The sequence below is a fragment of the Rhinolophus sinicus genome, chromosome 15 (assembly GCF_057876585.1).
Source record: "Rhinolophus sinicus isolate RSI-liver-muscle chromosome 15, RSI-T2T, whole genome shotgun sequence".
NCBI classification, from domain to species: Eukaryota; Metazoa; Chordata; class Mammalia; order Chiroptera; family Rhinolophidae; genus Rhinolophus; species Rhinolophus sinicus.
In genome coordinates, this window is record NC_142515.1 from 109,276,157 (window position 1) to 109,300,288 (window position 24,132).

General features: G+C 38.5%; 1 protein-coding gene and 1 pseudogene across 3 annotated transcripts in view; one reads left to right on the forward strand and one right to left on the reverse strand.

The window, feature by feature from the left end:
- Positions 1 to 24,132, forward strand: part of DCHS2 (dachsous cadherin-related 2) — a 275,852-nt gene that overhangs the window by 116,103 nt on the left and 135,617 nt on the right. For all 3 annotated transcript variants that reach the window (XR_016019065.1, XM_088792569.1, XM_019733266.3), the window contains 2 exons: positions 4,785 to 4,976; positions 20,326 to 20,557. Coding sequence is in view for 2 of the 3 variants with exons in the window: in XM_088792569.1 (XP_088648695.1) it covers positions 4,785 to 4,976; positions 20,326 to 20,557 (424 nt within the window). In the remaining variant the exon portion in view is untranslated. The remainder of the gene's footprint in view (positions 1 to 4,784; positions 4,977 to 20,325; positions 20,558 to 24,132) is intronic.
- LOC141572779 (kelch domain-containing protein 4 pseudogene) lies at positions 13,156 to 16,160 on the reverse strand (annotated as a pseudogene).

A 24,132-nucleotide genomic window follows, 5' to 3' on the forward strand; every position in this document is an offset into this window, starting at 1 on the left:
CATTGTATTGATTTTTTTCCTTTGTGATTTTTGTCCATCTGTTTTAATTTTGTAATTTCTTTTTGCTTTGAAATTTCTTTCCAATATAAGGATCAGCCAAATATTCCCACATATATTCTTTGTGCTTTAAATGATTTTGTTATTTATAGTCAACATGTCTGTGTAGAAATTACTTTAGTGTGAGGTTAACATTAAAGTTGATTTTTTTCCCCATGTACCTTGCCAATTTTTTCCAGCAACTTACGTGAATAAACCCACATTTCTCAATGGTTTATGATGTTTTCTTTGTAATATACAAAAACTTTAATTTTAACCAGCATGCGTTTCAGGTCTCGCTTTTGTGTTCTACTATTTGCCTGCCCGTTCTATTTTTAGATCACAACTGTTTTAATTGTGTGCTTTGTAATACCACAGGACAAGTTACCCCCTAATCCCCACCCATTGGTCTCCTTCCACAAAATTTCCTTTGGTTGCTTTTTTTAGAGAGAGTAGGGCAATAAGTAGTAGGATTAGCGGTTTCTTAATCCCGTTCTTCAATTAAGGCAATAAAAACATGTTAACAGAACAGTAACATTTTTTTTAACCATATCTTGGGAATATGTAATTAGTTCATTCACCTAACAGCTCTATCAATAGCTCTGAAAATACATTTTAAAAGGAGAAAATAAAACAAAGTTCTGTTTCCAACTTCTGAATAGTTCCACATGCTTTAAGATAGTTTTTTATTTCTTCTTTATAATTTTGCCAGTTTTGGCATTTCGGATTTTATTCTATGATAATATAGATTGATTAATAGATTGTGTTTTAGGAACAAAAACGTTCCTCAATGAGTGTTTGAGGGGTATTGTGAAATATCTTATTCTTTTGTTATTGTTTAGTTTTTATTTCATAATCATAAACTGGACTCGGCAATACAGTAAAACTTGGAGGACGATAAGGAAAAAATGGAACCCACACAAGTGCAGCGAGAACACAGGGGATTATAGGATATCGCAAGCAGACAAAGATGAGGGGTGTTCTTCTGAGCGACAGAAGGAGGGTCTGATGGTTAAGATAAAGTGCAAGTCAAATTTGTTAGAGTTGTCCACAGTGAGCAAGGTCCACTACAGACCAGGGGAATGAGTGGGGGTTGAAAAGAGAAGTGGTCCAAAGACTGAGCTCTGGGGTGCTCTAGTGTTCCGAGGCAGGGAAGCGAACTCAGAGCCAGTAAAGGAAGCTGACGGGAGTCAGTGAGGTGTAGGAGGAGGAGGAGAGTCAGAGTGTGGTGTCTGATGAAGTGTTTCAATAAGGAGATGATGAACTGGGTGAGAAACGGCCGACTGGTGTAGAAAATAAGGACCCAGCCTTGATTATTAGACTTGGTAAGATACAGGTCGTTGGTAAACTTGCCAAAATTGTGTTCAGAGAGTAGCATACTTGCATATGGGGACCATCCGTTGTGGTCCCAGTGCTGAATCCAACTTCCACTGAACTATTTTACTATTTTAATCCAGTTTTAGCTGCAAGATCAGTGGTTGGCCAAGTGCTTCAAATGTAAAAAGTTAGTGATTTCTTTTTTGCTTTTTTCTTCTTTCTGTTTGATGTGTGAGTTTGTTGTGTCAATAACTTTGTTCCTTCAAGCAAAATGTTGTATGCTCATAGACATAGCATATAATTTTGGAAATTATAACAAGAAAAAATAAAGTGAGTTATTTAATTTTAAATTTCATCTAAAGTGCAGACATTTTCTTTTTTAGGACTTTTTTGTTTGATTGTTCATTTTTTTTGACTGGGCTCTGAGGCTTTTTTATAAACGCCACTGAATTAAGTGATATGGTTGACAATATATTACCCTATGACTTTGGGTTGACTTTGGGTTTTGGGTGCCTATGTGATTGGCTGGGCAACAGCTGCCCAGCTGTTGAAGGGGAGACCTTCCTAAGTGGGTGGGGGGACTGTGCTGGTGAGGGGAATGCAAATAGATCCATTCCACTTGTGGGACATGCAAACATGCTTTCAAAGTGCCAGTGTTCTCAGTGTGTCTTCTGTCTCCATGACACATTCATGTGGAGGAATCCTTACCCAGATGTTAAAAGAATGTCTTTCTTTTAACACTGAAGGAAGTGGTAAAAATTATTTAAATTTCAGGAAGCTAATAATGCAATCAGGGATATATTAATATCTTATTAATATTTTGCATTTTTATAATGCCTCCGTTAAATGTGTAAAATATCAGGCTAAGGGAGAACAGTTCTGAGTTGGAATACATTTAAAGTAAAATCATCAAATTCATCTCAGTCTAAAACAGGTGAATTGAGATCAAGATGAGGAACACAAGGAAGGCACTCAGAGTGCTGGAATGTGGCTCTTGGAGGAGATTCAGGGATAAAACCCGCTGAGACATCCTCTGATATAGCGCCATACGATTATGGTAATACACTGACCAGATGCTTCTCTGTTTCTTTAAGCAGCTATCCCGGAAGGAAAGGTCCACTGAGCTTATTTACTAATCAGGATTTCTTTTTGAAGAGCTGACAAAGCCATTTCCATTTTCTATTATTTAAATTGCCTACATTTTATGTGTACATCAATGAATTTTGGGAAATATAGACCTCATAACAATGCCAACTTAATTATAGGTGTTCAAGACAAAACATTACTAGGTGGAATATGTTTTTCTGGAATATTAGGTCAATATTTTTTAGAGAGTTGAGTACAAAGAGGGGGAATGCATTCTTATTTTATGATTTTGAAACTCAGAATCTGAACTGCTAACGTAAATTGAGATCAGTGCTCTTATCCCACTTTCAACTCCTTATATTTTTCTTTGCCAAAAATCCAGATGAGAAAAAGGTTTTGAAAGTGAAAAGAAGGAAACTTGTTTTATATACATTAAATTACTTGTTAATATGTTCTATGAAAGGCTGAGAATGAGTTTCAGAATTCTAAGTTCATTCTATTTATCTTCCAGTGAAGCCAACGTTATTGAGAATACCATATGGGTTTAGAAGATATATTTGGTGTCTTGGGGAACTTGAGGCTACTAAATCATTAACAGCTGCCAGAATGGAATAGACCAAATGTACTTGGAATTTAGTTCTTTGTAGTGGGGAAGTTTGTGGGTTTCCTGGTTCAGCCCATCTGATGAGAAGAATAACTCACAAACATGTTAGCTAGTTGTACAAGATGACATTTTGCCGGAGAATATGAGATAGATGAGAGTGGAGATAAACTTAAAAGACTGTGTCATTAATTGAAAAAAATAAAGACAATTAAAGAGGGAAGTAATATTTCCAGTTGTTAAGAGCTTCCTCAGGTGCAGGGTTCTTAACTTAGCACTGTTGATGTTTTGGGTCAGAGAATTGTTTGTCATGGGGTCTGTCCAGTGCATTGTCGGATGTTTAATAGCATCTCTGGCTTCAGCCATGACAATCAACAATGTCTCCAGGCATTGCCAAATGTCCCCTTGAGGGCAAACTTGACCGTGATGATTGATAAACACTCATCTAGACTACACAAATAGCCCCCAAAGTCACATTCTAGTTATATGCTCAAGATATAATGGCATGAAGGGTCCTGCTTGTTGAGAACTTTGGTTGGTGAACATGTTATTGGGATGGGATTTTGTTTGAGAAGCATAATAATTGGGGTATAGCTCCTGCATGTATATGGTATTGATGAAGAGAAGATCTTTTTTTTTTCAATCTAGAGTTAAATAAGCATAGTAGAAATGTAATAATGCAAACTATCTTCTAGTTTGCCCCCCTCCTAAAAGCCTTACAGAAATATGTAGGATTGCCCAAACTAAATCTGTATAGTAGGATCACATTGGGGATATGAGTCTCCACTGCTTAAATGTCACTGCATAGTAGAGGCTATGTGGAGACCTACATAATCTTATATGCTTGTTTTCATGTGAAGACATAAAGGCACTTTACATGGCAGAGACTATTTGTATTCACCAAATATCTTTGTGACCCTCCACATTTCCCAGTCTCTCTTTGAATTAGGTTGAAGCCATGTTAACTAGTTCTGTCCAGTGAAATGTGACCACTGCTAACACAAATGGTATTTATAGTTAAAGAGTAAGGTGCCCTTTCTTCTGGACAGTTGTTACTCCATGTCAGTGTGCGTGTTTTGGCAAGTGTAGCATAGGTTGCACATCATCCCCGTGCACCCCCTGGGCGAGGGGCCTCTGTGCAGTACTCACTCTGCACGACTGTGCGGGACCCTGATGGGGGTTCTCCTGGGAGGAAACCTGGCTTGGGAAATTCAAACCTCATACTCCAGGGTGAATTCTGTCAGTTGGATTAGATAACTAGGAATTATGCCACTTACTGCTTTGGTTTCTCTGCCCTTCCCTTGCTGTTCTGATAGTGTGGATCCCATCACTTGAAGGGTTTAGGTATGAAAGGTATGAAAGGAGATCCACAGATATGTTGTCAAGTTGTTTGTATATGTGATGGTTTTGAATCCTTGAGACCGGATGAGATCACTCAAATATAGTGAGAGGAATAAGAAGGCAAAATGACTGAGGGCTGAAGCCCAAGGAACTCAAACTTTCATAGATTCTGTGAAACTATAGGAATGGGCAAAGGAGGCTAAAAAGGAGAACTCACAAAGGGAGGGAAAAGTGAGGGGAAGTTGTTACAGAAGGTAAGAGGAAAGAGACATGAAACCAAAGCCCACACTTTGTGGGGCTCTGGGGGTTACTTGGTTGTGCGAGTCATGATAGTAATTCATCACCAACTGGAAAGTGATGCTAGCATTTCTATTTCCTCACTGGTCAATCTCCTGTCTCATAGGTAAAAGCCTCCGACGCAGATGCAGGACTCTATGGCTTGGTTGAGTATTCTCTTTATGATGGATTCCAAAGCTATGAAGCACCTCAAGCCTTCCGGATAGACCCACGTGATGGGCGAATCTGTGTTTCTCAAGATATCGACAGGGAACAGGATCCAGCCACCTATGATCTCTTGGTGAAAGCTAGGGATGGGGTAAGTCTTCATGTATGAAATTTTAAACAGACTCAAAAGTGAACCACTGAGTACACACTGGAGATTACCAAGAATTATCAATCAACTGTTGGCCAATATTGTTTCAGAAATCACTACCTCTTTTTCTTTGCTGGAGAATTTTGAAGCAAGTACCAGACGTTATATCATTTCATTCATAGTTCAGTATCTCTAACAGATTATGATGTTTTAAAAACATGACTACAAAAAATTAATTAGTCATAATTTTCCATTAAAAGATTCTGTATTATCTAAAAATGTCTTTTAATAGTTGGCTTGTTTGAATGAAGATCCAAATAAGTCCACAAATGGATTTGATTCCTTTCTTCTTTAGGTTTCAGTCAATCCCTCCTCCCCTTACCTTGTCTCCTAGGATATTTATTTTTGGAAGAAATCAAGTCATTTGCACTGTAAATTTTCTGCATTCTGGCTATGGCTGATTACATCCTTAGGATTCATTTAATGTGTTCTTTTATCATATGTCCTATGAACTGGTATTTAGAGGCAGAGACCTGATTAGTTTTTGGTTCATTTGTTGATACTGTATGCTTCTTATTGTATCACCAGACACACACCATAATTTCACTAAGGGTTCTGATATAGTGAGTTTTGAATTCTACTATTCCTTTTGCGTTTATTACCTGGAGTCTTCAACTAAGAAGAATATTCTTTCATCAACTATTTGATTACTCTGAAATATAATTCATACAGGAAAGGCAGGATAATACTTGATTATTTCTTTTTATCAGATTTTAGAATAATGAGTTAGTGCATTTACCATGTCCAAAGAGTACTGATAATTTTTTCCTAGTTTGATTATAAATTCTTGGATTTTAATATATTTGATCTGTTTCATACATTGCTGACCTTATCCTTTCTGATGTTAATATCGACCATCTGAGATCAATGGAGAAACCTTCAATTTGGCTCTTAGCTGCTTTTTTTTTGCAACTTTTAAGTTGACATGTAAAATGCATGCAGAAAGTGCGTAAGTCATAAGTAAAGCTTATCAGATTTTTGTAAAATGAACACATGCGTGGAAGCAGATGAAGAAACATTACCAGCATCCTGGAAACCCCTCTGTTGGCTTCTTGCTGTAACTCTCCCTTCCACCCTCTCACCCTTTAAGAATAATCACTATTGACATCTAATACCAAACATTATTTGCCTAATTTTTAAACTTTCGGTGAATGGATTTATACAGTATGTGTTTTAATTGTTTCTCTTGCTCAGCATTATTTCTGATAATCATTCATACTATTGTGTGTAGCAGTAGTTCATTTATTCTCATTGGTTTATAATGATCATTTTTTGTGTATTCTGTAATTGATGATACCCATTTTAAGCAATTACAAATAGTGCTTCTATTAAATGTCTCAATGCATGTAATTTGGTGAACAAATGTAAGCACTTATAGTGAGTGTATATTTAGGGGTGGAATTGCTAAATCATGAGAAAGCCAAACAACTTTTCAAAATGGTCGTACTAATTTATACTCCCACCAATAGGGTATGAAAATTTTATTTAAGATCTCTTTACTTGTAGCAATTCTGGTACCTGTGTAGCGGTATATGACATTGGGGCTTTATTTTGCATTATCTTGATGACTACTGAATTGAGCATGTTTTTCATGTGTTTATTGGCTATTTGTATAACTTATTTTGTGAAGTGTCTATTGAATTCTTTACCCATTTTCTGTTGTACTGTTGGCTTCTTTTACTTATTAATTTGTTTGAATACTTTATATTTTGGCAAGCAAGTTCTTTGTTGGATAAATTTATTGCATATATCTTCTCCCATTCTGTGGCTTGCATTTTTACTCCCTTAATGATGTTTTTCGAGGAACAGAAGTTCTTAATTCTAATAAAGCTTGGTTTATCAATTTGTTTCCTTTTACAACTAATACTTCTGTCCTTTTAAGTACTTGCTTACCTTATACACATGAAGGTATTCTCTTATGTTGTTTTTACAAAAACTTTATTGTTTTACTGTTTACACTTGTTTTTTTTTAATTAAAGTTTATTGGGGTGATAATTGTTAGTAAAATTACATAGATTTCAGGTGTACAATTCTGTATGACATCATCTATAAATCACATTGTGTGTTCACCACCCAGAGTCAGTTCTCCTTCCATCACCATATATTTGATCCCCCTTACCCTCATCTCCCACCCCCACCCCCCTTACCCTCTGGTAACCACTAAACTATTGTCTGTGTCTATGAGCTTTTGTTTCTCATTTGTTTGTCTTGTTCTTTGGTTGTTTTTGGTATATATACCAAATATCAGTGAAATCATATGGTTCTCTGCTTTTTCAGTCTGACTTATTTTGCTTAACATTATAATCTCTAGATCCATCCATGTAGTCACAAATGGTCCTAAACCATCTTTTGTTATCGCCGAATAGCATTCCATTGTGTATATATACCACAACTTCTTTATCCATTCATCTATCGAAGGACATTTTGGTTGTTTCCATGTCTTGGCGACCATAAATAAAGCTGCAATGAACATTGGAGCACACTTGTCTTTATGTATAAATGTTTTCAGATTTTTTGGATAGATACCCAGGAGAGGGATTGCTGGATCATATGGTAATTCTATTTGTAATTTTTTGAGGAAACGCCACACTGCCTTCCATAGTGGCTGCACCAGTCTGCATTCCCACCAACAGTGTATGAGGGTTCCTTTTTCTCCACAGCCTCTCCAACACTTGTTACTATTTGTCTTGTTGATGATAGCCATTCTAACAGGTGTGAGGTGATCTCTCATTTTTGTTATTTGCATTGCTCTGATGATTAGTGATGTTGAGCATTTTTTCTTATGTCTATTTGCCATTTGTATGTCCTCTTTGGAGAAATGTCTCTTCAGGTCCTCTGTCAATTTTTCACTTGGGTTGTTTGTTTTTTTGTTATTGAGTTGTATGAGTTCCTTGTATATTTTGGATATTAGCCCATTATCAAAGGCACTGTTTGCAAAAATCTCCCATTCAGTTGGTTGCCTCTTTATTTTGTCGGTGATTTCTTTTGCTGTGCAGAAGCTTTTAAGTTTCATATAGTCCCATTCATTTATTTTAACTTTTACTTCCTTTGCCTTTGGAGTCAAATTCATAAAATGCTCTTAGAACTCAAGGTCCATAAGTTAAGTACCTATGTTTTCTTCTATGCAGTTTATTGTTTCAGGTCTTATGTTTAAGTCTTTGATCCATTTTGAATTAATTTTGGTACATGGTGACAGGTAGCAGTCCAGTTTCATTCTTTTGCATGTGGCTTTCCAATTCTACCAGCACCATTTATTGAAGAGGCTGTCTTTTCTCCATTGTATGTTTTTTGCTTCTTTGTCAAAAATTATCTGTCCATATTTATGTGGTTTTATTTCTGGGTTCTCAGTTCCATTCCATTGGTCTTTGTGTTCGTTTTTCTGCCAATACCATGGTATTTTGATTATTGTAGCCCTGTAGTACAAGCTGAAGTCAGGGAGTGTGATACCTCCAGCATTGTTCTTTTTTCTTAGGATTGCTTTGGCTATTCGGGGTCTTTTGTGGTTCCAAACAAATCTGATGATTTTTTGTTCTATTTCTTTAAAAAATGCCATTGGGATTTTGATGGGGATTGCATTAAATCTGTATATTGCTTTGGGTAATATGTCCATTTTAACTATGGTGATTCTTCCAATCCATGAGCATGGAATGTCTTTCCATTTCTTTGTGTCTTCTTCAATTTCTTTTAAAAATGTCTTATAGTTTTCAGCATATAGGTTTTTCACATACTTTATTAAGTTTATTCCTGGGTATTTTATTCTTTTTCTGCAATTGCAAAAGTATTTTTTTTATTTCTTTTTCTGAGATTTCATTGTTAGTATATAGGAATGCAATGGACTTTTGTACACTGATTTTGTTGCCGGCAACTTTACTGTATTCGTTGATTGTTTCTAATAGCTTTTTGGTGGAGTCTTTAGGGTTTTCTATGTATAGTATCATGTCATCTGCAAAGAGTGACAATTTAACTTCTTCATTCCCAATTTGGATGCCTTTTATTTATTCCTCTTGCCTGATTGCTCCGGCGAGGACTTCTAACACTATGTTGAAAAGCAGAAGTGATAGGGGACAGCCCTGTCGTGTTCCTGAATGTAGAGCAAAGGGCTTCAGTTTTTCACCATTAATTATGAGATTAGCTGAGGGTTTGTCATATATGGCCTTTATTATGTTAAGTTGCTTTCCTTTTATACTTTTTTTATTAAGTGTTTTAATCATAAATGGATGCTGTATCTTGTCAAATGCTTTTTCTGCATCAATTGATATAATCATATGATTTTTGTCCTTTATTTTGTTTACGTGATGTATCACATTGATGAATTTGCGGATGTTGAAACATCCTTGTGCCCCACATGGTCGTGATGAATAATCTTTTTAATGCATTGCTGCATTCGATTTGCTAGAATTTTGTTTAGGATTTTTGCATCTGTATTCATCAGAGATACTGGTCTGTAGTTTTCTTTTTTTGTGTTGTCCTTATCAGGTTTTGGTATCAGGTAATGTTGGCCTCATAAAATGAGTTAGGGAGTACTGCCTCTTCTTCAATTTTTTGGAAGAGTTTGAGCAGGATTGGTATTAGATCCTCTTTGAAGGTTTGGTAGAATTCACTTGTGAAGCCATCTGGTCCCAGACTTTTTCTTTTGGGAAGGTTTTGGATGACTGATTCAATTTCGTTACTGGTGATCGGTTTATTTAGATTTTCCAGTTCTTCATGGTTCAGTCTAGGAAGGCTATATGTTTCTAAGAACTTGTCCATTTCTTCTAGGTTATTGAATTTGGTGGCATATAGTCCTTCATAGTATTCTTGGATGATCCTCTGTATTTCTGTGGCATCCATGATAACTTCCCCTTTTTCATTTCTGATTTTATTTATTAGTGTCTTCTCTCATTTTATCTTTGTGAGTCTAGCCAAGGGTTTGCCAATTTTGTTAATCTTTTCAAAGAACCAGCTCTTTGTCACATTAATTTTTTTCTATTGTCTTTTTGTTCTCTATTTCATTTAGTTCTGCTCTGATTTTCATTATTTCCTTTCTTCTGCTGTACACTTGTTTTTTCAATGTGGAAGAAAGACTTTTTTTCCCAGTATGGATATTCGGTTGACCCAGCACCATTTATTGAAATTATCATTCTTTCCTCACTGCACTGAAGTGTCACTTTTGTCACAAATCATGTGACTGCATATGTATGTCTCTATTTCTGGACATCCTATTTTTGACTTATTTGTCTAACTTTGTGCTACGTTCATATTCTTTTAATTGTTTTAACTTCATAATAGGTCATGATATATGCCTTCTTTTAGCTTTGTTCTTCATTTCAAGGTTGCCTTGGCTATTCCTGACAATTTATACTTCTAAGTACATTTTAGAAATAGCTTGTCTGATTTCCTTTACATTACAGCAAAGATAGCTTACTATGAACACTGTTTTATGCTATTTTTTTTCACCAACTCTGTTGTGGAGATTTTCCTGTTTATTTTTCATCTGTTTATTTAGCATTCCTTAGTGTAGATAGGTACTGCTAACACGTTTCTGGTCTAATCTTTCTCTTTTGAAATTAGTGGGGAAATCTACCTACTTAAGACGTGAATTGATGGTGAAAAATGAATCTAAATATATTTATTAAAAGTAAACATGAAAATAAAGTTATTTATATTCAGTAAAAGTACCATGATCTATTTGGTTAGATTTTTGCAACCCCTGACTATGTGGTTTTAGGAATCCCTGCTTCTATGTAAGAAAAGATGTTGAAAACAAAAGCAGGAGTAAACAGAGGAGTTTAGATTAAATCAAGTCTATCTGCTTATTTAAAGCCTAATATGTGCACACCAAATCTTTATCCAAGTCCTCAGAAATAGAGTCTTAATAGCTTTTGAGACAATTGGAAAAGGCCACGTTAGAATTGAATAACCAGTTTAAATCCAATACTGCAGTAGTCGAACATGTGTTTCTAATTCGTTGGTTTCAGATGATTTTGTAAAAGTGTACATAGAAATTATCTTAATAAAAATAAGATCTTTTGATACCATAAATTTTTTTTACTGCCGAAAACTAATGCATTAATTAGGAACATTAGCAGTGGAATTTTTAAAAAAAATGAATACAGATATTAATTTAAACCTCCTTAATTTCAAATTTCTTTCTGTTTTGATATTAAGCCTACTACACAGACTTACTCTACAAAAATGCCTTTTTTCCTCTCAGCTTACCAGTCTCTATGGCAGTACTCAAGTGCATCTTTCACCACATCGTCTCTCCACAAAGCTTCCCCAGATTGAACAAAAGGGCTGCACGTTTCCCCCCAGCCAAAACTTATTTAATTTTCAAGATAACTAAGAAAGTGTTTATAGACTGTGTAGCAGATTTTGGTAATTTTTAGAAATGAAACAGTCAGTCTCCAGTTTGATGACTGCCATGATCTGAATATTTGTGTTCCCTCAAATTCATATGTTAAAAACCTGATATCCAAGGTGATGGTATTAGGGGATGGGGCCTTTGGAAGGTGATTAGTTCCTCATGAATGACCTTAGTGCTCTTATTAAAGAGGCCTAGAGAGCTTAGCCTCTGTGCCATCTGAGGGCACAGCCAGAAGTCGGCAGTCTCTGGGCCTTCACCAGAACCCAGCCATGCTGGGACCTTCATCTTGGACTTCTAGCCTCCAGAACTGTGAGAAACAAATTTCTGTTGTTTATAAACCTCCCAGCCTATGGTATTTTGTTATAGTAGCCTGAACAAACTAAGACAATGATGTATGTGAATCAGAATATTCTTTTGTAAAAACTCCTTGTTTCATAGACAGCAAATCCTCCCACAAAGCGCAACATATTCTAGTTGCATTAGAACAGAGACATCCTTCCTGTGGGTACTTCGTGTTCAAGGTCTCATCCTCCTGTTTGGGTGATGTCATTCTAAGCCCTGCCCTGGCATGGATGGGAGCTGATGTGCACCCTGCCTGGTTTAATATAGGTTTTATTGTTATTAGGTATGGATAAGGTGACAACTGCCATTGTGAAGACAGTTACATTCACAGGTCCCAAGAGGAAGGCACACCACACCACAGGAGGGGCTGTGTGTGGCATATGCATACTGGGGTCGGTCAGGAGACAAGGGGGAGATGGAAAACTTCAGCCATGGGCCTTTATTATGGTTTCCAAGAGAAGGACTGGGAGAGGCAAAATCAGCAAGCTTAAGATTTGCTAGTTTGAATAGTCTCAGCAGACTCTGGAGCACAGAAGTTGTCTCTGGTTATCTGGTGTCTGGCCTCGGGGTGGGGTTGGGGGGGTGAATACTGGCCTGGAGTGTGAGAGCCCACAAAGGAGATGGTTGGGGAGTGGGCTCCAGATTGGTTGGTTTGAATTTGAAAAGCGTGCTCTCCTAATGCTGGGCAGTCCCTGCAGGATGAGCAGTGTTCCAGATGTGAAAGCATCAGAATCCAGAAAATAGAACACATCGCCAATACACCCCTCTGATGCACAGTCCCCTTGAAGAGGAAGGCCCAGGGCTCACCAGAACTCCTGGTATACCTAAGGCTGTGAAAACCTTTGCAACTACACTTCAGTTTAGGGGAAATCATACCCAGTGATACTGAGGGAACTCACTACTGAATTTAACTGTTGTCCCAGTGTAGCATCTGAAATCATCCTAGAAAGCTTTGGTCGTGGCATGGGTTACGTGCAGCACTTGCTTCCCCTTTGTGTCAGGCCCTGCATGGTCACGTGCAGACTCACTCAGTACTGCTCCGCCTGGGCAGATGTGCCTCACACTCTCATCAGGTGTCGCCCACAAGCACAGTCCTCTTCCCCGATTTCCTCGCTGGTGTCATCATCTTCCTCATCTTCTTTTTCTCCTCTGTGTCTTCTACTCATCTCCACCCTCTTCCAAGTTTATCTCCTCCTGATGCTCTTGAGTTTTTGGATCCACTCCCACCAAGTCTAACCTTCTTCCATCTTGTAGTGAGCAAGGTAGTACACGTTGCTGGGGTGAACTGCCTCAGTCATGTCCCCATAAACCTACAGCAGCCCCTTCTTCATGGCCGGTAATGCACTGGAGCGAGAACTCGGCTCTGTCAGAGGGCTGCTGACTCGTCAGAACCATCTTCCTCCTTCCAGTCACCCAGGGCAAAGGACAACTTGTTCACCGGTGATCACAGTCCCATCCTCTGCGACCACCTGCAGGGGCTTCCCCACATTCCTGCTGGTTATCACCTTCAGGATCCATGTTTTCTGGTCTCACCTATGTTTTCTCTTCTCGGACCTAGGTCCCTTCAGTGGTCCCTCAAATCAGCAGTTCTTTGTGGTATCATAGAATTCAGGTCATTAAAGAAGCCATCTAACAGGCTTTGTTCCTCTTCCTCACCACAGACACCCATGAAGTCTGATGACTCAGGGCCACAGCCAGATCTGAAATGCTGGATCTTAGAGTTAGCTGTATCCCCAAGGCGTAATCTGAGTCCACACCCATTTGCCCTTTTTTCTGTCCTCAGACTTCAGTGAGATGGATCTGAATGCAGCGTGTGTTTGTCCACCTTTGTCAACTGTTTCTAGAAGCTTCCATTGATGGTTATGTCCCCTGGAGAGAGATGAACATTGGGCAGCCCAGTCTGGGTGTGGGCCGAGTCCTTTATGGGGGCAGCTTCTCCACATGAACGTGTTCAGATTAAGACATACATGTCATTGGAATAGATGTACTCCCTTGATCTCTCATGGAAACCATCAAAAAGAATTAGCTATGTCTTCCAGGCTGCTATCTGATCCCCACTTCGATGTAAAGAACCCCCTATTGATTTGACTTACTCTCGGGTCTTATTTGCCAAACACAGGACTCTTTAAAGATTTGTGTAGAGAAGAGGATCAATTCTTCTTTCTCAGGATGAGCAGAGAACAACACATTCTACGTGGGTGAAGGTGGGGACATGGTGTTTTACAGTTTGAGTCTTTTTAGCATCTAGTGTCTGGAAATGGGCTATCAGAGCCTCAAGGTCTCCTTCCACTGTGCTTGGACGTCTTCTTCCCCATTTTGGTGGATGTCTTGTCCTTCTTGTTCATCATATGGGTCTTAGTATGTGCAGAGAAGCTGAAGGAGGGAGCTGTGAGTGCAGCCCACCTAAAAAAAAAGGTTCTCCCAGGGGCATGCCTGTCCATGACCCCAAGTAATAGACTTTTAACAGCTTCCTAACCTTCATCTCATTTGGACCTAAAACTGCCTCCAACATTCTTCATGTTTGCTTTAGAATGTATAAGGGCAAGCAGCATGTGCCTGTGTGTGTGTGTGGGGGGGTGTGGGTTTGGGGGGGGTGTCTGTGAGAGAGAGAGAGAGAGAGAGAGAGCGAGCGATCCAGTGTGCAGTGTTTATGCTGTTGCCTGCATTGTCTTTATAAATTTCTTCTGTGACTAACTGTGTATTTCTACAGGGTGATGCCTGCATCTGTCCTAATTGTTCTGTGCAATACCTACCAGCAGCATATGTCCCTAATCCAAACAGTGGGCAAAGATGAAGATTACAGTGTTGATAATGACTGGGGAGACTGTCCCCTAATACAGTCTAGACTTGATCAGAAGGGTAAATGAACTCAGACAGATAGTTTAGGTTCAAGATGTTGAATTCTAGGCCATAATAAATGTATCTAAAACAATGAACTGCACTGTGACAAAAGACCTTTAACTGTGCAGAATTACCTTGACAGTTTGTGGTTTTTCCTCTGATCCTTTCTCTTTCTAATATATGTCTTGAAAGCTCTTTGGAAGAAAATTGCTGAGAACCCATTTGCTGGTGATTACTAAGATATTTATCTGTCAATAGAAGAATTTTTTCTTATAAAATACCTAGATGTTCTGGGCTTCTTTTCTATTTATCCTTGTGAGGACTGTCAATATTTTAAAAAATCCAATCACTTCTTCTATTTTACTGGTATTACTTCTGAAATAACCTATTTTTGCTGCTATTTACCTCATCCATAGAAGCCACGAAGATTCTATAAAATTACATAATGGAAACTAATAATTGGATTACACTGGCGATCAAGTGATTTTTCACAATAAAGCTCTATAATTTAATTATTTCATGCTTATATCTAATTCCTGTTTCCTTTTCCCATTCATTTTCACCAAATGAATGTCTCTTTTTTGGTGTGTATGTTTATTAACCATTCTATATATTTTGTGACATTTTGAATTCTGTAGCTGAAATACCCTGTTTCCCCGAAAATAAGACCTAGCCAGACAATCAGCTCTAATGCGTCTTTTGGAGCAAAAATTAATATAAGACCCCATATTATATTATATTGTATTATATTATATTATATTAATTATATTATATTCCTGGTCTTCTAGTAAAATAAGACCTGATCTTCTATTAGTTTTTTGCTCCAAAAGATGCATTAGAGCTGATTGTCTGGCTAGGTCTTATTTTCGGGGAAACACAGCATGTGTCTGAGATAAAGCTATTTCATCACTATCTCACCACTCTAGGCTTAGGGCAGGGCTGTATCAAACTAACAATACAGAAAGCAAATTGATTTAGCCCTTCACCATTATATGTATTCATGATAAAAGTTGGCTATTGAATCTGTGCTACACAATTTGTGTGTAATGCAGATCTCTAAAAGCAAACTTGCTGAGTAAAAGGGCACACTCATTTTTTTCTTTTCCCCCGCCTTATTTAGTAATAATTAATAAGTAAGAATTGTATGTATTTAAGGTGTACAGCCTGAAGTTTTGATTATATGTATACATTGTGAAATGATTGCCAACAATCAAAGCAATTAACGTATCCATCGGCTCACATAGTGAGTGGGGAGAACACAAGATCTACTCTCAGGAAATTTAAACTATATAATACAGTATTATTAACTGCTATCACCATTCTGTGCATTAGATCTCCATAGCAAGTTCATTCTGCATAACTGAAATTTAGGGCAGATGATGTTATCTCACTTTCCAAAATGTATTCAAGTGCTTATTCCTATCTTATATTTCATTGATCACTACCCCCCACCTCGTTTCAGGAATGACCCTTTGCCCAGTTGCTCCATTTTTTTTTTAAATGAATTGTCTGAACCATGTCTCAAACTGATTGTCTACAATTTTTTAATATACTATCAGGACTAGTCCCAGAATGTCTTAAATACCACTTTACCGCATTCTTACCTATAGATGTTTAAGCCTGCCAGCCAGCTATTATTACCTGTATTCTCATCCCCATCCTCTGTTCATCCTTTGGTTTGAATCAGTGTCCTATTCATGCTCTGTGCCCTCCCAAACTCTTCCTCCATGGCCCCCTGGCACTCATGGTCCGTTGTTTAGTGAACTCTCTTTAAAACTCAACTCTGACTGCTCCTTTATCTTTTGCCCTGGTTAACACGGGCCTCCTCTGAGAGGACAGATCCCTCTCTGCCCCAGTCGCAGAGAAGCTCACATTCAGCTGATCACAAGCCAAGAGAGAGATGTTGAGGTGAGTGCCCTCCTGGTTGCCCATCGTAGCATCCAAGTCGTTTTTACTCCTTTCTCTATCAAAACCCAATTTGTTGTTGAAGTTCATATTTCAGACTATATCATGGCCAGTGTTGTTGCTGTCATAGTCTCCACCTCCTTGTCACTTAGGACCTTTGCACCTTACTCACAGTTGGCCTCTCCACCCCCATTCCCTCTTGGAGACTTCAAAATCCATTTACTGAACACCCCAAAGCCTGAACCTCTCCGTTCCTTCACTGTCTCATTTCCTAGGATCATCACCAGTCATTGCACACCCTGTGCAACCTTGACTTCAGCCATGCAGTGTTCTGACAAGCACTCATCTCTTCCAGTCCCACTTACTGTAGCACCTGCCTGAAGTCAATAACTCTTCTCCCATGTTAAGGTCACTAGTGTCCTGACCCATCACTAAAGTCATTCAGTTTCAAACTCCCTTGAGTTCCCTCACTTTCATAGAACTCTCCAGGTGAAAACTCCAGCCCTGTCTAAACCTGAACTTTTCTGCACTTGCTTAAGCAGCTGAATGTGCCTGGAGAAAAATAATATTCCTGCTTGAGAGAGAAGTCCTTACCCTCCTGCCTACTATCAGCTCACATTCTTTGCCTCCTTTCCTGTTATCACATTAGAAATGTCCCTGTTTACATCAGAAGCAGCTCCCTTTACTGTTCAGGGTCCCATCCATTCCAGCCTTCTTAAGAATATCACTTCTATGACGAGTTTCTCAAATTCTCTTGACTGTGTCCCATAAGTATATAAGGCCTAATAATAGTTTCTATCTTTAAAAAGAGTCTCCTTTGGATTTCATGTACCTTTTTAGAAAACCATTTTATTCCTCTTCTATGTTTCAGAGCAAATGTATTTAAAATAATCTATTTCCTCACTTGCAATCTTTCTTTGGTCCGTCCTTCCCAACCTGCCTCTGTATGAACACTGCTGTTATGACCAGGATTTCTGCTGTGCCACATCCTGGGATCATTTCTACATTTTCATTTTTTCAACTTCTCAGTGTACTTGAAATTATTCTTTGAACACTGTTTCTCTTGTCTTTGGTGACACTACAGCTCATTGTTGTTGGATTTGTTTTTGTTTTTTTTCTTAACAAACTGGATACCCATTTCCCTTTGCTTTTGTTCACTGAATCATGAAGTATTGACAAGACTGCATTGGCAAAGGAAACCACAGCCCACAAGAGCTGAGAGATGTGAAGGATAGATATTAATATTCTACTCTTCAGAAGCACCAGAGAGAAAGAACAGAAATAATGGATAGTAGACAATGGCCAAAGTAGACATAATGGTAGAAATTTTCCCGTATCTGCTGGTTGCCCTAGGCAGCCCTCCTGCCTCCAATTCCATATGCTTTCAAGCTTGACACTTCCCCCAAACTACCCCCAGATTTTGCAGCGTGTCTTGAGAGGACTGGGATTCAGGTAGATTGGTTGAGTCTGTTGGCATAATTTTAGAACTTAAATGATTCAAATTATATTAAAATGAACATGACTTGATGGAAAGACAAACGATAAAACCAAGTTAAGAAATATTCATGCATGGAATTTATAGGCTGTATTAGTTACCTATTGCTGTGTAACAAATGATCCCTAAATTTTGCAGCTTGAAATAAGAAACATTTGTCATCTCATGCAGTTTCTAAGGGGCAGTAATCTGGAAGCAGCTTAGCTGGGTGGTTCTGGCTCAGAGACTTTCAGAGTTTGTGTTATCAGCACAGTCCCGACAAGCTGGACAGAAGTTTAGTTACAGAGGATTGGGAGGTGAACACTGAGGGATGGAGAAAGTGAGTTTGGATTAGCTTTTCCCCACGCTGTTTTCCATGGGATATTTGTCTTCCAAGATGCTTCTTCCAAAGAGGGTTCTGTGGTAAATAAGGGTAGGGAACACCTCACATTCACCACGCTCTAGAAATGTGAATAGGGAAGGCTCTGTGAGAAGTCCTGAGACTAAGAACCCATTTTATTTGGTCAACTCAGCATTTCCCCAACTTTTTGACTAAGAAACCTCTTTATTTTTAAGATACATCTCTTGACTGCTGCCTCAGATATCGCTTTCTAAAACCTAGATTTGAACAAATCCTTTTATTAATGACAGGAGTAGTGTCCCATGTAGGGCACACTCCTTTTACTAATACTTTTCCTGCCAAAAGATTAATTGTTCTGTGACAATATGCTTTTCACTCTGTCCACCTGATCTTTTGCCTATTGTTAGTAGCATTGCCTGATTTAGGACAGCCTAGGAATTAACAGGAAGACAGTTTGGAGAACCAGCGGGGTCTGTGTCTGATGGTAATACAGTATTTTCTATCTGCTTATAATGGGTCTACAGTCCCCTCTTATTACACTCCACCTGGGGACCTACATGTCACCTAGGTTTGCTGAACATAGAGAGCCAATCTGCATTTTACACATACAGGCTAGATGGAGCTTCCATTGTTTTTATTTCTCCGTTTTAATTTATAGCTGGCCTGGCTCTGGCCCTTTAGTCAAGTTAGAACAAGGAAAATCATACTACTTCTAAAGACATATTTCCTAATTCTTTTTTAATCCCCAAAGGCTGAGTGTATGGAATGTCAGAGCGTGAGAGCCATTTCTGGATTCATCGGTAACTTCATCCCCAACAGGACTCTTTCCCGCCCTGCCTCATTCTTACACGTGCACCCTCCAGATCCACACAGCAGCAGTCTTCCCTTCGTCTCCTGCCAAACTTCTCCACTGTCTTTCTTTTTCCTCCTTGCTCAGTGCCTCCCGGCCATAGTAGAAAACAGAAAAAAAAGATTTTTTTTTTCAAGAGAAAGACAGCTAGAGAAGGGGGAGGATAAGTGAGTGAGAAAACCCAGGCTGTGTGACTTACCAAGGATTTTTGTCAAAGATGAAAGTCGCAAAATGTACAAGATGCAAATGGAAAATGGTGCTTTAAAGTAGGAACATATGTTTTACTTTAGAAAAGTAAAAACTGTAGAGGGTTATTTTATTCTATTGTATTCTCTCCCCTTCTCCTTGTTTTAAGATGGAGAGGATACAAAATAAACAGCATGGGATCCACTTCTCACTATTTTGTGCACTGTACTACTTTTCTAAAATTTGAAAAATCCAGAATTCCAAAACCAATCTGGCCCCAAGTCTTTAGGATAAGTACCTTCACTGCCACCACCTACTCCAGACCTGGTGATTCTAAACAGCCTCCTAACTGGTCTCCCTCTTCCCACCCTTGCGACTCTTCAGTCTGTTCTGCAGCCAGAGTAACAGTGAAAAATCCAAGTTAAATGAAGATACTCCTCTTCTCAAACCCTCCATCGGGTCAGAGCCACGGTCCTTCCAGAGGCCCACAGAGCGCTCCATGACCTGTCTGCCTCTCCGACACCACTCCTTGCTGTTCCCCGGACAGGTCTGGGATGAGCATTGCACTCCTGCCTCAGGGCCTGTGCACTTGCCCTTTCCTCTTTCTGTGATGATTTTCCTCCAGGTATCTGAACTCCCTCAGGTAGGGCAGTATTTACTCAAACGGCAACTTCTTAGTGAGGCTTTCACCAATGATCTTTTCTAAAATTGCATCCTCCGCCAGTACTCCCTGACCCCTTCTCCTTAGCAGTTAAAAGTTATCCTGAGGGTAAAAGTGATTGTTTTTTTTTCCTCTTTGGACATCAGGACAACTTTCTTTGAATATGGAAATTATTGCCTAATAGGAGGTTTAAGTGGTAATTTCATTCACGTTAAAGAATATATATATATAATTTGTTTCAAAAGTCTATTCTAGGATCTTTGTCAGTTATTCTGTATCCCAGTGTTCAGGAGAGATCCGTCTGTAATCACTGCTTCATCCAACAGGGTGGACTGAGTGCCCAAGCTTTTGTTCGTGTGGAAGTGGAGGACATGAATGATAATGAACCTGTGTTTAACCCATCCACCTATGTGACGAGCATCAGTGGGCAGACCCAGTCGGGAACTGAGATCATCAATGTTTTTGCCACTGACAGGGATTCTGGGATATATGGAACCGTGGCTTACAAGCTCCTCCCCAGCGACCTGTCATCCCTGTTTACCATCGACTCTACCACAGGTATGTGATTTTGGAACAGTTTTCCCCTGAAATCAACAGCTTCTGCGAAACAGCCAGAAAATTAGCAAAAGTGATTTTTCCATTAGCAGGGATGTTGCAAGACTCACGTCACCTCCCAGAAGGCAGCGAGGCATGTTGAGAAGAGCTGGCACTTGGTAGTTAGGTGATACCTGGCTCTCAGTCCCAGCTGGCCTCCTACTAGTCTCCTGGCCTTTATTGGCCTAAGTCTTCTTATTAAAAGGAATGCTATCAATCCCTATGTTGCAAATTTTTTTGTGAGGATTAAAGGCAGGAAATTATGTGAAACAGCTGGCCAGTAATATTTCTTTGGCCTATGTCCCTCCATTTGTATGCTTGTGTCATCTAAGGATGATTTGCATCGTTTCAGTGTACTAATAGATCAAATTAGTGTAAAGAGTGTTGTGCGGACATCCCTTTCTTATACTAGCACTGACATTCCCTTAATCTCTTTGGATCTTAGTTTCCTTGTTTTTAAAATAATACCTAATGCTCCTTTTAGGTCTTTAATATGATAATTATGTCTGCCAAAGAAGTCCTATAAGCAACCTGAGTCTCTTAGAAATAATCAGTATTTAAGAGGTTACCCTCCCCTTCCTATTCGTTTGTTTCTAATGAAATAATGTTTGAAATACTTTATTACAAGAAAACATAAAATTTCAAGTATATATTACATTGTAATATGTTTGAGATTTTAGAGATATTCTGCCCCCAAACTGAACCTGCAAAATTTTTTTAAATTGCTTTAATTTCATTTTGTTTTATTATAGTAAGACACGTAACATAAGATCTGCCCTCTTAACAAATTTTTAAATGTACAATACTTTTTTGTTGACTATAGGTACAATATTGTTCAATAGATCTCTAGAGTTTTTTCATCTTGCTTTACTGAGACCTTGTTCCCATTGTTTAGCAACTTCGCGTTTCCCTCTCCCCTTCAGCTCCTGGCAACCACAATTCCCCTCTCTGATTTTATGGGTTTGACTATTTTAGATACCTCAAGTAAGTGGAACAATGTGGTATTTGTCCTTCTGTTACTGGCTTATTTCACTTAACATAAAGCCTTCCAGATTCATCTAGGTTGTCACATACGACAATGTTTCCTTCTTTCTAAAGGCTAAATGACATTGCATTATGTGTATATACCATGTTTTCTTTATCCATTCATCCATTGGTAGACATTTAGGTTGTTTCCACAACTTGACCATCATGAACAGTGCTTCAGTGAACATGGGAGTGCAGACAATTTTTTCAAGATTACATTTCTTCTTAAAACACCTGATGTGAGCGTGGACAGAATGTGTTTCTACTGTGATGATGCTGATAAGGTCAGGGGCCACGCCAGCCATGTTCTGTACATCGTCCTTGTGGGTCTTTACAACGACCATATTCATTAGTAATAAACAGTAATTTACAGAGGACATCTAATCTACCAAGTTCCCTTGTCTTCTCACCCATCCCTGAGGGGTCGAGAGTCACTGCTTCTTGCCTGGAAAGTGTACTTCATCTGGAGCGTGTGACTGGCCAAGGGATTCATGTTTACAGTGACCATCTTTATAAGGCAGAACTTTCCTTGCTCAAAATAATCCACTGATGTGGCTCCTTTAATATGTAAAAGATCAGAAGAAAATACTTTTTAAGGAAATTAGTTTGCTTATCTTGGCTTTTTCAAAATTCCTCTAAACTGAGGACCTTAACTGCTTGTCAAGATGTCAGGCCCTCCAGGGCACTAGCGTTGCCAGAATTACGTAGGTCAGCCAGTAATCAGGGCACAGGATCGAAAAGCATTTAGCAGATTATTTTTAAAAGACATCAACACACTCATCATCTAGTTTCCCCTGGAAGAGCTTCAAGAATGAGCCATACAGTGTTCTGTTTTTACAGGAGACCTCTGTTGCCGTGCTGGCTTCAGTCAGTCACAGGCTTCCATTCCTGGCACCAGGTATAAGACAAATGCCACTGTTAATTATGGAGAACGCATTGTGTGAGTCATTATCTAGGGAACTATCATGGTAATTTTTTTTTTTTTTGAACCAAAGATGAATTTCATAATGGAAGTAGCCTTGGGTTATTGTTGGCCAGTGCATATATTATTTTCCTGTCATTGCATTTAGATTGAAGACATTTCTCAGTCTAACAGTATTTAGAATTTGGTTGCACTTAATCACAACTTTTGAGAAATTCATGAGGGCTGGTAATGCTTTACTTTAACCTTTACGACAGGCTTGAATAGCATCATGACTAGCCATGGGAAAAAGGTTGCCTAGTAAAGAGGCAGTCTCCGATCTGAACAGTTGAATTCAAGTTCATCTGGTGGTTGATTGCAACTCCACACACATTTTCAATATCGTACATAATAGTTAGGCTTGCAGGCCATGCGGTAAAAGCTAATTTAACTGTTGATGCTCTCATAGAACAGGGAGCAGTATTGGAATATAGTTTCCCTCTCCTGGATTTGTGTTTTTGTTGTAATGTATAGAAAGCTGGGCATTGTTTCTTCACCCATGAGGCCTGTCTTTACGGAGGCTGCCAATGTAAATACTCTCAAGAAATTGACTCTATCAATATACATTTGTGGAATAAAAGAACAAATGACGTTTAGAAATAATTAAAAAGTGATTTAAATCCTTATTACATTCTCTTAAGAAATTGTAAGGGCGTATCATTGATAACACAGAACAAAACTTCATTTAAAATCTTCTTTCCCCATCACAGCATGGTAAGTGACACTGTGACCTACCGCCATTTTCCTCACAACTATCCTAGACTCTCATTCTCTCTCTAGCTTATCTGTACTGGCTGGCACTTTTCTAGATTTATATACTAAATATATAAACATCAATGTATATATTTATATATACTTATATAATTATATAGGTTGTAGTTTTTATACAATTGATTACGTAGTTGTATAGTTTTATAGTTATATACAAGTCTAGTTATATTGTATGAGGAGACTATTGAGAATTGATGAGCAAATTTCTACATTGTCACTTCCTCTCGAGTTACTCTAAAATTCTCTCTTAGAGACATTCATTAATTTGCTCCCTACTCCATTTCGGCCTTTTGTTTTGATGGTTCCTGTACCAGACATGCTATTCTATAAGCTTACATTGTGTTATAGGCTCATTTTCTGTCTTGTTTTCCTGAAGACAAGAGATTTTTGCATTGACCTATTTGTGCCACAACCAAGACTCATGCATTAAAAATAGAGCTCTTTGACTTACTGTGTTCATCTGGTAAGAAAAATGTTTTGGAAAAAACTGGAAGGGGGTGTGGCAATGTCATGGTTGTTTTCTCTTGCGGGTTTATCTTCCTGGTCTGTTTCTGGTTTTCTAAGTGTGTTGTTAGTTCAAAGAACATTTTTGTAAAATGTGTTTAGGCACCAGGAGAGAGATACTGAATTGAGCCTTCATTTCTTTTATTCTCAGTTAGTTGGGTTCCTTTGATGTGGGCGAAGGAGGACCACAGTGTTTTGAGTTTTAAAAGGAGGAAACACAGAGGCATATTTATTAATAGCTCTTTTTTTATGTATTTTTAATCCCATTTTACAAATT